At 37.2% G+C, this 15,889-nt stretch overlaps 1 protein-coding gene across 1 annotated transcript in view; it reads right to left on the bottom strand.

Annotated features, from left to right (window-relative positions):
* PTPRQ (protein tyrosine phosphatase receptor type Q) overlaps nt 1-15,889 on the bottom strand; it is a 252,679-nt gene that overhangs the window by 208,070 nt on the left and 28,720 nt on the right. Inside the window, exons 5-10 of the mRNA XM_070053189.1 lie at nt 15,348-15,574; nt 12,783-12,852; nt 7,093-7,292; nt 5,741-5,990; nt 3,315-3,443; nt 185-331 (exon numbers count right to left, since the gene is read on the bottom strand). Coding sequence (XP_069909290.1) covers nt 185-331; nt 3,315-3,443; nt 5,741-5,990; nt 7,093-7,292; nt 12,783-12,852; nt 15,348-15,574 — 1,023 coding nt within the window. The remainder of the gene's footprint in view (nt 1-184; nt 332-3,314; nt 3,444-5,740; nt 5,991-7,092; nt 7,293-12,782; nt 12,853-15,347; nt 15,575-15,889) is intronic.

Here is a 15,889-nt window from a genome sequence, read left to right as displayed (position 1 = left end):
AACATGTTATAGGTTTAACGTTCTGGAGGAAACAGGTTCGGAATCAGTTATATAGTATTTTGATAAGGACATAACGTGAATTAAGTAAATATAAACTGAATTGCTTCTAATAGTATGCTTACCAATTCAATAACATTCACAAGCATATAAAAATATCTCACTAACTCTCTAAAGACATTCTTACCATCAGGAGGAGTGAATATTGAAAGATTTGACTTGGGTCCAATCCCGGCGCTGGTTTCAGCAGCAACATAGACTTCATACATTGTGAATGGTGTTAGGTTAGTGAATACAAACTTCAGGTCTTTGGTGCTATTATCCAAAATCCAGCCTGCACCAAGCAAAACATACACACAGAATATTTTTTAAACAAACATGTAATAATTCTATATTTAAATACAGAGCCAAGATCAACATGTGTTAACTTTAGGCACAATTTGTTATAATAGTAAAAGTGAATATATTTTTGAACACATAATAATATTAGCAGTTTAACTAAACCAGCAAGAAGAATGTGAAAATTCTGCAGTGTTTAAGATCATTTTTATTAAATCATAAAACTCTGCTGAACAACCTTGTTACATCGGACATATTTAAAAGAGAAAATCAGATTTTACCAACATGGTAATAGTGATGTATTTTTATTCAAATTCGTTCTATTAACATGCTAAATATTATCATCTTAGATTAAAATTATACATTTAGAAAATATTTTGAGTTTACCTTGTGAACAAAATTCCTTAAATCTTCAGATCTATCTCTGAATATTTCCTTCACCTTTTTTTTTTTTTTTTTTTTTTTTTTTTTTTTTTTTTTTTACAGGCAGAGTGGACAGTGAGAGAGAGAGACAGAGAGAGAAAGGTCTTCCTTTGCCGTTGGTTCACCCTCCAATGGCCGCCGCTGCAGCCGGCGCACCGCACTGATCCTGGCAGGAGCCAGGAGCCAGGTGCTTTTCCTGGTCTCCCATGGGGTGCAGGGCCCAAGCACCTGGGCCATCCTCCACTGCACTCCCTGGCCATAGCAGAGAGCTGGCCTGGAAGAGGGGCAACCGGGACAGAATCCGGCGCCCCAACCGGGACTAGAACCCGGTGTGCCGGCGCCGCAAGGTGGAGGATTAGCCTATTGAGCCACGGCGCCGGCTGAATATTTCCTTCACCTTTGTGACCCCAGTGATTACTGGCTCTTCTCTGGGAACACAGCCCTGCTGCCTGGCAGGCCCTCAGATGGGGGTGGCTCGAGTGAGCTCCCAGGTCCTTACTGCTCCCTCTCCCTTGGAAGATTCTCCTTGCCTCTTTCCAGAACACAGAGCTTTTCATCACATGTCAGCAATAACAGCTGCCACTCACTCTCATTCTAGATGGTCCCATTCATCATTCAATGGGACTACCTTAATTGTGGCGATTTTAATGTTCTGAGAAACACTCCTTAAATCCATCTCTCCTTAAGTAATCTACTCCTCCACCCTCCAGCACTTCCTCAAGTCGTAACACCATCACTACCACCAAGAGCTGCAAATCAGCCCTCATTCCAATTTCAAGACACTCTCTCTGACTAGAACCCAGAAATCTAGAGCTGATCTTCCAGTTCACTGGGACCCCAGTCCACTGACCTTTCCACACACTTTAGTACTTTTTGTTTTAGTCCCTCAACATTTGTTTTCCACTCTTTACCATGCCAGTATCCACTACCATCACTGCCTTAATGAGCCTCCATTGCCTTCCTTGCTTTCTTTTGTTAAAGAGAATGTAGAAAAGCACAAAACCACGCCACCAAGTATCTCCTCAGTCACAGCCACATCTCAGATGAGCCTGAATGGCGTGTGCCATCTGTAGTCCAGTCATGCACTCACTTTCCCTCCCCACTCAAACCTCTAGCATCTTCTGCCTCATCTTGCTTGTCCTCATCTTGAAAAACAAAATGACAACAATCAGAAGATATTTGCTGCAGACTCCCACTCACATGCCATCGGTGTCCATATATTCCGATTTAAAACCTGTTACTATAAACAAACTTTCCGTGTTCTTATCTCAGATAATCCCTGCAAACATTCAGGCGGATCTCGCTTTTTGTCTACACAGACTCTCTTCCAGTGATTCTCATTTTGCTTATATGTTTAATGGTTCCCGTTTTCCTCAGATTCCGCATGTAAAAACAAGCTTTGTTTATTCTTCCTGAACAGAAACCAGTTGACCCTGCTGCGGCCCAGCCCTGCCGTTTACTGCTTCACTTTGCAGCCAAACTCAAGGAGTGTCCAGCCCTACTGTTCAATGTGCTCTTCCCATTCTCCCTTTAACACTTTCCCATCAGAAGTTCACCCCGCATGCTCCTCCCCAACTTCTCTCGTCCAGGCCACTAACGCCTTCTGCATTGCTAACTACATCTTACTGATTTATCGGCAAAGAGCACCACTGCAAGCCTGGAAAATAATACCAGCTAGAAAAGATTGATCTGTGTACCCAAATCTGCTCCTGCGCACTGGGGTGGACATGGAGAGGAATATTTTTTTAAAGAACTGAAAATATTTCCTAATTTTAGCAGAAGTAAGAAATGAAAGATAAATGTAGTCATGCATGTGATTCATATCAAAGAAATTTCATAGTGGAAGTTCATATGTGCTTTCATTCTTCCAAATAAATGACAATGTATCAGCTTATTTTTACTTCCTGATTGATGGATGTAAATTTCTTTCATACAAACTAAGATTTCAGATTAGGAAAGAATTCGTCTATTCGGTGCACTTCCAGTAATATATTGGAATCCCTGAAAATATTCTGGCAAGTGGATGCTCAGGCCCTACCTGTTATAGAAAGCTCTACTTTATAAAGCTGCCCATACTATTAATAGACTTTATTTTTAGAGCAGTTGAGGTTCAGCAGCACTGAACAGAAGGTACAGATTGTCCATATTGTGTTTTAGAAGCGCTCTCTTTAGTTCTAAAAAATGAGTTCCTCTGTCTAAATGGAAATCTGGTGTCGTATCATCTAAGCTCCTTGTTCTTTATGCACCTAAGTCAACGTTCCCATTTTCAAATATTTGAAGGTATGTATCTCCTCGAACACCTTCTATTCCTCATTTTTTTTAAGCTTCCTCCATATGAAATACAGACTGTGAGTAGTGTGTTGTCATCTTTATTCTCCTGATTTTAAGAAAAAAAAAAATCAAAGGACTTTGCCTTTCTTAATCACTTTTCTGTTACGCATTTCACTTGCAGTCTTTTTTCAAAATGTTGATACTTTCTAAGTTTCATACTAACAACATATTTTATAATGTAATTCTTACTTAAAAATGTAAACACAAAACCAATTACAACGTACCTGATGGTCCATACAATTCAACTCTATAACTGAACTTCCCTGTTACAATAATTGGTGGGTCCCATGAAATAGTAAAGGACTTTCCTGTGATGTTTCCAGTTACACAGTTTTGTGGAGGTCCTTCAGGCACTAAAAAGATTATGGGAAAAAATTAATATATAAAAATTCATATTGAACATATAATTGAATATTCATAAAATGTGAAGGAAATATCAAACAAACACAAAGGGTTTTTAACTAGAAAAAAGGAATTACAGAATATAACTGAATGACATAAGACATGCTAGATCATCAGAACTTAATTGCTTCAATTACTAACTTTAGTTAATGCTGTATTATGATAACACAGTGTCAATCTCATTCCTATATATACTATAAAATATTACATTGTTTTAATAAATTTACACCTCCATAGGTACTGCATTCAACAAGATCTGAGTATCTGACTTGATAAACAGGTTCACTATAGGAGACAGACGTGGAACAATTAAGGAAATAATGCTCAGGATTTATTGGCAATGATCTCTTTTTTTAAAAAAAATCAATTTTTTTTTATATTTTTTTATTTTTATTTTTTTGACAGGCAGAGTGGACAGTGAGAGAGAGAGACAGGGAGAAAGGTCTTCCTTTGCCGTTGGTTCACCCTCCAATGGCCGGCCGTCGTGGCTGGCGCGCTGCGGCCGGCGCACTGCACTGATCCGGAGCCAGGAGCCAGGTGCTTCTCCTGGTCTCCCATGGGGTGCAGGGCCCAAGCACTTGGGCCATCCTCCACTGCACTCCCAGGCCACAGCAGAGAGCTGACCTGGAAGAGGGGCGACCGGGACAGAATCTGGCACCCCGACCAGGACTAGAACCCAGTGTGCCGGCGCCGCAAGGTGGAGGATTAGCCTAGTGAGCCACGGCGCCGGCCATATATTTTGTAATCCATAAACTGTACTTTGGAAATTTATATTTACTAAATTAAAAAAATAAATAAAAATAAAAAAAGAAGTTACAGCACCACAATAAAAAAAATCAATATTTGTGTATTTTGCTCTAAGAAAGAATTTGTAACTCACATCTAAGATTCAAATGTTACATTGCTAACATATAAAATATTTTAAAGTTTTATTATAGATGAGTATCTATATTTAATGATTTGTTTTAATTGAAATGAAGCATTTCCAAATATTTTTTTTAAAAAAAACTTGTCTGCAAAATCTCATTTTGAGTGATTCTCACAAAAATTGTTTTCATTACATAAAGAGTATAGAGAAGGAAACGGTATGACTCAAAATGGTTATTTAAATCAAGAAAAAACCTCAAACATATTCAATGGACAATAAAGGAGATAACAGCTATGTTTAAGAAAATATTACGCTTTAGCAAAATTGCCCTACTAATAATTTCTAGTGTCCTCAAAAAATTACCAATCACCGAATGTCTGATGCTATATAATGATCTACATAATATGTGAGGTATTTAATTTAAAACCTGACATTATAGTACTAGACCATGTACATATCTGGACACAAGTATAAGACCAGAATTCAATATATGAATACCCACACCTAGAAAATATGTACTCCTAAAATTTATTAGCAATAATAACTTATTCACTTAATCCTAACACTATTGCCATAAGGTGGGAACTAACATTTCTCCATGTTTCCTATGTGAAAATTATAATGCAAAGCTATGTATCATAGCTTCTGTATTTACCTGATACTGAGAGTTGATCACATGCTAGTGATACTATTGCAGCTGGTCTCTCTAAATCTGATAAAGCAATTTCAGTGAGCCAAGGGAAGACAATTTATAGGTGATTTGGAAGGGCCCACATGATCATTTAAAAACTGCTGACATCACAGAATAATAAAAGTTGATCTCAGCATCATGGTGAGTAGCTTAAGAATCCTTCGATGGGGACTACACGGGTTGCTACTTGCAAGGCCAGCATCACGTATCAGAGTGCCTGTTTGAGTCCTGACTGCTCCACTTCCAATCCAGGTCCCTGCTGATGTGCCTGGGAAAGCAGAAGATGGCCCAAGCGTTTGGGCCCCTGCCTCCCATGTGGGAGACCCAGCTGGAGTTCCTGGTTCCTGGCTTCAGCTATTGTGGCCCTCTGGGGAGTGAACCAGCATACGGAAGACCCCCCCCCCCCCCCCCGTCATTGCATCTCTCCTTCTGTTGCTCTGCCTTTCAAATAGATAAATGTGCTTTTATACACAAAAACCCTTTTCATTTTTCTGTTTTTGAACTCTTACTTTGGTTCTTTAACACGAAAGAATAGAGAAATTTGAAGAAATGCTAAATGGGAGTCTATTATCTATTACAGGGGACGGGGATGGGCATTTAAAAATTAACAAAAAGATCTATGTGAACAAAACCAAAGAACAATTTGCAAATCATTTAAATCTTTCTTTCTACCCCAAATGAAAACATACCCGATTCCGGTGTTCTGACAATGGTGCTATCAATATAACCCGCTTCTGTCGTAACGGCAGAAACTTCAAAAAGATATGTTGTATAAGGTCTCAGATGTGTCACCACAAAACTTATAGGCTCTTTCCACACAGAGCTGAGCTTCCTCCCTGCCGGCGTGCTCGATGGATATGTGCTGCGTGCCGGAGGCGTAGCTCTGCCAAGCGTCGGAGACGGCCCAGTGGTACTCCACAGAAAAGACTCGTTATTCTCCTAGCGAAGGGAATAAATATCGACAGAAAAATAACTTGGCATCTTTCGGTAAACATCAGAAATTCCATTCAGCTCTTTTCCCTTTATACTAGAAATATTACTCATCAGTGCGTGTGCATAGTTAGCAAAGCATTTTAATGGAGTCAGTTATGGATGAATTTGCTATATTTTAATTATGCCCACACATATTGTTTTAGAAAAAGATATATTTATTGCATCCTTTAATCTTTCTCATGAATAGGATTTCCAGTGGCTTAAAATAAGACTGCAGCAAAATCATTAGTAAGAATCAATACCCAGAGAGCAGAAAGAATTTAATTATCATGAAATTTCCAATATAAGAACTTTCTTGCTGTTACTATCACTTTTTTCTCATAAGTGCTCAAAAGATAACAGCACTAGCATACTTGACAAGTGTGAGGATATGTGCTTACGTGTGTGTGTGTATGTGTGTGTGTATTAGAAATACATTCTAACTTGAAAAAGAGTTTGAGACTTCCATTCTTAATAATTTGTGGAAATATTTTTGAGTGCTTTTCCCTCTGTAATACCACATGTTCACCAAACTGATTTTAGGGAATAATCATTGTTGTTCCTGGGGTTTGTCATCAATGATCAGATAACAACAAATAGATAACACATTTTTTTCTTTTTAGCAAAGATGCAAACCAAAACACAAGTCACCTCTGTAATTTAATCTTAACTATTCACTCCTCTATATGTGCTCTCCGCATCTGTCAGATGGAAGTACTTCCTTTTCTCCAGCTAGCTCTTACATATTTTCACCTCGGGGATTTATAAAGTACCCTCTCCCAGGAAAGGTGCCCTCATCCAACCTCCCTCCGTCCTTCCTCCATAGCCTATGCAAATACTACATCTGGGTGAAGTCTTTGCAGAACTCCAAACATGATTTTAATCTTTCACTCTAGAATTCCCAACTGCTTTCCAATGCTCCACTTTGGATTTAGACAATAGCATGGTATTCCAATTTAACACCATAAATTATGTATAATCTAATGACCACTTTGGTAAAATAAATAGTGTCTAGATGCTGACACTTTGAAAATGTACGTTTACCTACCAAGTGCTCCGTGACACTTACATTACATTCTGGCAATTTCCCCCTCAAAATGTCCTCCACTCTGATTGACACATCTTTCACCACTATCCCACTCCTGGCGTGTTTGACACTGATCTTGAAGCTGGTAATTTTGCCATTTGGTTGACGCGGTAAATACCAAATCAGGTTTACTGCCGAATAGTTGAAGGCCTCCACTGTGAGATTCACCACTTTTCCTGGAGCTGGGGGAATGAGAAGGGTTGAAGGAGAGGGGAAAAACCTTATTATAACACTTTAAATGACATTTATATGTTAGGGCTATATATGAAATTAAATATACAGCACATTGGATAAAAGCTATGTGAGCAAGAGTTTTAACATATATTTAATTGATCTTTGCTGAAAATTAAGAAGACAAAGAGTTGAGTCAAATGAGCTCACTGCAGGGTAATTGGGCCATTGCATGTGTTGGGTAACACTTCAAATTAATGAGAAAATATTCAATCAACAGTTGTTTGTGAATATACAAAAAAGGTTAGAATAAACTGTTACTTTAATACTTTGGAATTATGCAGATTCCTTAGATAATCAACAAAGTGCCAAATTGAAATAATTATCCAACAATTTGCACTAAAAAGCCTATTTCTAGAATGTTTATACATTTCTAGTGTCTAACATCAGATGGGTACCCATCCAATAGGCTGTCATTATTAAATTCTGAGTTCTATTCATTCCAAGGAGAACTGATGAAATGGAATTAAAAGTTAACAAAAATGATGAAACGTGGCAGGTATTTGGCCTAGCTAGCAAGATGCCAGTTAAGGCACCTGGAGCCCATGTAGGAGTGCATAGATTCAATTCCTGCCTCTAGCTCCTCACTTTACCATCCTGCCAATGGATACCCTAGAAAAAACAGTGGTGATGGCTCGACACTAACACATGAGACAGGTGGACTGTATACAAGCTCCTGGTTCCGGTGCTGGCCCAATCTAGCCAAGGCAGACATTTGAGGGGTAAATCAACAGATGGGAGTTCTGTCTCTCAAATATTTTAAAAAGATAATAACAAGATAACTCTCTGATAATCAAGATTTAACACTTGATTCTACTTTAGATATATAACATATAATAAAACAAAAGGACAAAGTTTGAAAAATTATGTTGTGGAATTCTAGGAATTAAAAATTTGTCAGAAATCTTGATCATATTTAGACATTTCTTATTATATAACCTATACAAAATTTTAGAATGATTGAAATATTTATACATGCATAACAAAATACATACAAATTTACAAATTTCAAACAGACCTTAAAAACAGCTGTTGTGAACTAGTCAAATGCAAAGAAATTTGAAATTTATAAGGTAATCACATCTTTATTAAATTTCAAAGCAAAATTTCCAAAAAAGACTATAAAAAGTAAATAGGTTTAAGTTAAATCTTCTAAACATCTGCTAAAAGCAATTTTTACTAAGCTGTTTCCAATTATTTTTGTCTCAATGAGATGTAGGTATGTGTTTTCCTTTTGTGACTGCATGGTGTTTGCAGATTAATTGTGAGTCTTTACTGTGATTGGCAAATCTTCCCCTGTTTAAGTATGCTAGTTTCTCCTTATTGATCTTATGCACCAGATGCCCATTACATCTTGATTATTTTCTGAGTAATCTTAACCCAAGTAAGATTTAATACTGAAGTACCAAAAAAGTTCTGTATATAAACACATTTCATCTTTTAGGCAGATGACTTAGCAGACATTTTGAGATCATGTCTGGAGGATAGACATGCATAAATATAAAAGAATGTATGAGTATCTAAAACATTTCAAAGTGTAAGCTGTACAGAGCATGCATGTTTTTATACATTAAGAGTACTGTAAATCTAACATAAACCTCCAAAATTATTTCTCTGCATTTTTAGTTGACATCAACGTGAAACTATTTTCTTAATATTTTTAAGGCTAAAATAAAGTATACTTCCACTTAAAACTTTTTGTGTTTGTGGATGACATAATAATTTAGTAAGGAATCATTGTTCACTTGTATACTCTTCTTCAGAGTATTTTTAATCCTAGGAAAACACATTACTTCTGGTTTCACAATAATAAATGCAGGTTATTCCAAAGAAGTCTTTTTCACATTTAGGATTATGGAGCACAAATAAAACAAAGAGACTCTTTGTAAAAAAAAAAAAAAAAAAAAAAAAAAAAAAAAAAATTGAGGACCACTGATCTAACTTCTTTATATTTGCCCCCTGCAAAAAAAAAAAAAAGGGATGAAAGGGCATGAGGTATGCAATTGCCTCAAAAACACAAAGCAAGTACAAAACATCCTAAGACTTCCTATTCAGTATTATCTCCACTTTATCCTAGAATTCTTCTAGTTTTTCCCACTGCTTTAAGTTCAGCTCAGTTATCAGAAATTTAAAATATGTCAAGTTCAAAATACAGTCAAATTGAAATTATAATCTGCAGGTCTCATGCTTTATCAGATACCATATCAAAATCAGGGTTCAAAACAAAACAAAAAACCTATTCCCAGTTTCATTTAAAAAATCATTGCAATAATTTTTCCTAAAATTTAAAACGTAAGCTTTTCTTTTATATCCTACAGCATACATAGCTTTAAGATGAGAATTTTTCCGCTTGTCTTTTAGTTGTGTAAATAATCTCAAAGTCCGCAGCTGGCATTCCCTATCAGACTGCCTGCTTGAGTCCTGGCTTGCTCCACTTCCCATCTAGTTTCCTGTTAATGTGCCCAGGAAGGAGTGAATGACAGCCCAAAGTACTTGAGCCCCTGTCATTCATGTAACAGATCTGGATGGATCCCCTGGTTCCTCTCTTTGGTTTGGCCTGGCCCTGGTTGGTGCAATTATTTGGATTGTGAACCAGAGGATAGAATTTCTGTGTGTTTGTGTGTGTGTGTGTGTGTGCGTGTATCTCCCTGTCTCTGTCACTCTACCTTCCAAATTAATAGATTAAAAACAAAATTGACAGTCAATGTTTGAAAACAACATTAATAAGTTAGACCTCAGGAATAATTCAGTTCTGATTTTAAATAACCAGATTCACAAACACAGTATTTTCTTTCAATTCCTTTGGTGCAGTAGAATATTCTGCTATATGCTTTTGTCCCCAAAGAAACCTTATATTTAAGGAATACAAACTTCATGCACTTCATAAGTAAAACTTTAGGAATAGAGTGATTCTTCCTACCATACCCGCCCTCCCACCCACACTCCTATCGCTCCTCCTCCTCCCTCTCCCATTCCCAGTCCCATTCTCCACTAAGATCCATTTTTGATTCACTTTATACACAGAAGACCAACTCTATACTAAATAAAGAATTCAACAATTTTCAAAAAGAAAACTGTTCCTCAACAGTAGACAAGGGCTGTTCAAAATCATTGCATCTTGAAGTTAATTTCACTATTTTTTTAGAAAATGTAATTAACATTAAAGAAGCACCCAAGAATGATATATCTTTTGTGAGCACTTAGACATACTTAAAATACAATTCTTTGAGGACAGAAGTCCTTCATGGGAAGTGCACAGTGACTTCTGTTGTTAATTTAACAATTAACACTCTTATGCATGACGTCATTGATCACCAGAGGCTCTTGACATGCTCTGTCTAGACTATGGAAGCTTTTTTTTTTTTTTTTTTTGACAGGCAGAGTTAGACAGTGAGAGAAAGACAGAGAGAAAGGTCTTCCTTTTTTTCCATTGGTTCACCCCCCAAATGGCCGCCAAGGCCAGCGCGCTGCACCAATCCAAAGCCAGGAGCCAGGTGCTTCTCCTGGTCTCCCATGGGGTGCAGGGGCCAAGCACTTGGGCCATCCTCCACTGCCTTCCCCAGGCCACAGCAGAGAGCTGGCCTGGAAGAGGAGCAACTGCCACAGAATCCAGCACCCCAACTGGGACTAGAACCTGGTGTGCTGGCGCCGCAGGTGGAGGATTAGCCTAGTGAGCCACAGTGCCGGCCTATGGAAGCCTTTTGAATCTAAAAGCTCCGTCAGCAGTTAGACAAGGCCATAAGCAAATTGGAAGTTCTCTCCTCCCTTCAGAGAAAAGTACCTCCCTTCTTTGATGACTACTAATTTCTATGGTGGGAAGAATAACCATGTTCCTAAAGTTGTAATTATGAAGCTCATAACTGTAAAGCTGTATAGTTCTTCATACATTGCTACAAACTTAACTTGTAAGGTTACAGTTTAAAAACTTACCATGGGACTCCAAATCTCCTTAAGCTGGGTGGTAAAAATACCATCTATATGCTTCTTTAGATAGGGTCTCATTTAGGAAATGGGCCATAAAATTCATTCACATTGACTACTATATTCTCTCAATGCACAGAGCCCTTTTAAATTAGTTAAAATTAGTGAACCGCTAAACAATTTTTATCTTTATATAGAATATTTATAACTGCATGATATTATAAAATCCTTTTATAGTCATTATCATCCATCTGACACATTACTTAGGAGTTCATTTATTTATCTTACTGTACTGTACTATATGCTGTACAGTAGATATATGTGGCCAAATGGAGTTGCCATCGTTGAATCACTTTTCTATGTTCTTAAAGTTATAAGTAAGCAGCACAATTATTAATTAAATAACAGGAACATCTACTTAATAACAACTTTTTTTGTATCATGGAACTTGTGTTTTACTGAGCTAATCTACGTAACAGTGGACACAGAGTTAAACGGAAGGAGGTAGGGGCTATTTGAGAAGGTGTAGTCAGGAAAGGTAGCATGCGGGACTTGAATTAACTTGGGGAGAGAGCCCTAGGGATGCTAAGTGAAAGAGTATTCCTGGAGAAGGAGCAGCGAGGGCACAGGCCTCAAGTGGAAGACTGGAGCAGACAGAGGGAGCTGAGAAGAGGAAGAGATGAAGTCAACGAAGGGCAAGAACGTCCTGCAGTTAGAAGGAGTTGGGGTTTTAGTCTTCCTAAGATTACAGCCGTGTCGGAAAGAAAGAAGTAACACAGTCAAGCCAGGTTTCAAAGGGTGTGGTGTTGAGAGTAGACCATGGGCAGGCCAGGCAGAAACAGGAGGCCAGTGGGAGCCTTTCACTCATTCAGGCAAGACTGAAAAATGGGTTATTAGCAACAAGGGGGAGAGGCAGGCTATGTTCTGAGGCTGATACTGGGAGACTCAGCTGATGGGCTGGGTATGTTCTGTGAGGCACAGGAATCAAACAAGGCATCAGGATTTCTTCTCTCAGCTACTCAAAGAAAGGTAGCATCTTAGATCGGTTTGGTAATATTAGCCTGGATATTATGGAATAAGGCAGCTGTTAAAAATCCCTATTTCCAAAAGTCCAGTGCCATAAAAATGCTTACAGTTTGATGTCAGGTGGAAAAGGCAAAAACTTGCACACATGGCACAAATCTGTCCTCATTAACAAAGTCACAAAGATATGAATTCATGACACAGGGTGGGAAGGAGAAAAATCAGCCAGAATTAGCAAAATAAGATTTTTCACATAATAGGACCATGGGTGATTTCAATTATTTTTTTATTCTTAACTTTCCAAAGTTTTCCAAGATAACACAGTTTTGTAACCAAAAAGAATAAAATAAATTTTAATGAATAAATTAGCCATCAAAAAGAGTACCCATGCTGTTGAGAATTTTATGCAATTTGGTGTCAGATTTTGTCTGCATCCCTATTCATTTTAAATAACACATGACTAAGTTTATTTTTGATAAATGATTTAGACAAATTACCACTTTCTGCAGTTTGGAAGAGAAATGGGTCACTAAACACTCCGATACCAGCACTGTTTTCAGCAGCAACCTGAAATAGATCAAAAAGATTATGTTTACTGTATGAGCAAACAGACTCTGAAATAATGGAACTTCGATTTTCCTATAGGTAAACGCCAGAAATACTTTTCTCCCTAGATCATAATGTTCACAAGGTAGAAGGCAAATATGTAGCCATCCATATAATCAAAATATGAAGTGTTATTGTCAACATTTTATAGATGAGAAAAATGTTGAGGGAGTTCAAATCAATCTCAGAAAGGAATATATGGCAAAAAAATATTCAGCTGAAGTTGTGCATTTTTCCAAAGCCTAGCTTTAATCCATATATCCTCTACAGACAAGACTGATTGTTTCTGTGGAATTTACACTCTAATCAGGCTAATAAATACTTAGGAAAACTAATTTTTAAAATAAGTAGGTTTAATAATTTAGAGTATTTTTGGTATTTAAAGGTTATAAAATTATCTTTGACTTTAATAATGTAGTCAAAAATACTATGGAAGGTGAATATAAGAATCTTAAGCTTTTGAAATTCCATGACTAGAATCAGAAACCTTGCTTTAATTGTAGCTCTACAGCTACAATTGTTACTCCCAGATGAGTAACTTTAGACAATTTCCTTTAACTGTTTTAAGTCACATTTTCCTTGACTTTAAAATGGGAATAATGTATCCATGTCACAGAGTTGTTCTGAAACTGAATGAAATAACATATGTAAAACACTTAACAGGATTTCTCACAACATGTGACTTACACTAAAGATATCAAATGCACCATGCCAAATACCCTTTGGAACTCTAAAATAGCTAACACTGATTTGCACAAAGTAAATGCCACAACAATGATTTATAAAGTGTGAGATGAAACAGAGAATAGGGGCTTCCCAACAGATCTGAAATAAGAGAATCCAAAGGACTAAAAACTCAAACTCCATAAAAATGGATCTAAGCAGAGCTAGGTTGGCTAAATCACCTATCAGCAGTAGTTTCTTATTTCATATTAAAATTTAATCCCTCAAGAGTGTATTTCAACATATAAATCAACTTGACTATGTATATAATGATAGAAAATACATACTATGTAATTTTCAGATGTAAGTTCAAAAAAGTTTGCCTATTATTTAATCTGTTTTTGCACAAAATAGATATCATAAATCTTTGCTTTTGACTTCTGTATAAGTAAAATGCTTTTGTGTTTTATTACTGAGGGAGTCCTACTCCTTGTATTTGCTCTCCAGTTCTCACTACCTTAATTCTATGAATGGGCACACTTCCAGTAAGGAACAATTCCCCGCCAGAGTCTCTTTCCCATCATCTCTTAGCATCCAGGAAGAGCATTTCAGCTATACATGATCACTTACTTACACAGCTTTTAGATTTTCTTCTCCTTACTCAATTACCTTTAAAATTCAAAGAACACATTGAAGCGATGTTGAAGACAAGGAGGAACCCAAGGAAATCTGCATTTTTCATCCCTTGGAAATGTCATACCCTTTCATTGTAAACATTTTCATAGGGCCTGAGTAATTTAGCATTGCTTTTTATAAGTTCTTCTTCACGTAACTATTCAAGTAAGATTTCATTAAATTGCACATATTTTAAATTGTAAAAAACTAAAAAGCTTTTTATAAACTTATATCGTAAATGCTCAAGAAATATTTGTTGAATGGAACTGAATTGAATTCATCCTTCTTACCATAACTGGCTCTTTAGAAGTTTTCTAACCCCATAGGTGCAAATACAACAGGACTGGGAAAAAAATAACAAAGTTAATTTTAAGTGTGATCAGAAAGTGGAATATTTTCACCTTAGAAGCTTACAGTGTTTAATCTAACCTTGATTTATTTTATTTATTTGACAGGCAGAGTTAGACAGTGAGTGAGAGAGAGAGAGAGAGACAGAGACAGAGAGAAAGGTCTTCCTTTGTCCGTTGGTTCACCCCCCAAGTGGCCGCTACGGCCGGCTCTCTGCAGCCGGTGTGCCACGCCAATCCGAAGCCAGGAGCCAGGTGCTTCCTCCTGGTCTCCCATGCGGGTGCAGGGCCCAAGCACTTGGGCCATCCTCCACTGCCTTCCCAGGCCACAGCAGAAAGCTGGACTGGAAGAGAAGCAACCGGGACAGAACCAGCACCCCAACCAGGACTAGAACCTGTGGTACTGGCACCGCAGGCCGAGGATTAGCCTAGTGAGCTGCGGCGCTGGCCACCTTGATTGATTTTCTAACAAAGTCACTAAGCTAAAGTTCAAAAAAACGTACAGCATATACACTTATTATGTATGTTATATGCAATATATGTATGTGTATGTATATATATATATGTACATAAATATGTATTTACAACCTGTTCAGTATTTTATAATTGAAAAGAGATTATAACATTTGACCAAGTTTAAAATTCAGGAAGAATATCATTCTTTGTTTACTTGCTACATTCAGCTGTAGGATATTGACCAGGTGAGAAAAACCACTTTCACTTTTAAAATGGATGAAATACTTTAATACTGAGTAGTTACGAAATTGTTACCTTGATTTCATATGTGGTCCCAGGATTAAGATTAGTAAGAAGAACTTCCAGACTGTCCGGCTTTGCTCTCACTTGTGTATATAAGGTTTGCATCCACGGGCATACTTCTTTATATTTAACAATGTAAGAAATGATCCTTCCATTTGGATTTGGTGGTGTATTCCAAGAAAGAAGAATCCCAGCAGATCCGACTCTTTCTCCTGCTAGGAAGACTGGAGGCCCTGGTTCTGTTTTTGTACAAAGTAAAAAAAAAAAAAAAAAATCACTTTGTTGAAAGGTCAAACAATTACGGTAGCTTCATAAAAACATGTAAGGAAAGTATTTACAAATGTAAGCCTTTGGAGTTCTTAAAGACCAATGTCAGTTTATATTCCTGAGAACTCTGTGACCAAAAAGAAAAAAAAATCAAAATGCTTTGGGGAATACCAACAACATTCTTTTATAAGAATGTAAAAAATGGAATGCTACTAAATGCTACCAGCCAAATACACTTTTGCTGCCAAATAATGTTTAAAAGAAAATTATTTGATGCAAAACTTATA

This window comes from Oryctolagus cuniculus, chromosome 11 (assembly GCF_964237555.1).
Source record: "Oryctolagus cuniculus chromosome 11, mOryCun1.1, whole genome shotgun sequence".
NCBI lineage: Eukaryota > Metazoa > Chordata > Mammalia > Lagomorpha > Leporidae > Oryctolagus > Oryctolagus cuniculus.
The sequence above is the reverse complement of the archived record's forward strand: the minus strand, read 5'-3'. Positions and strand labels throughout refer to the sequence as shown.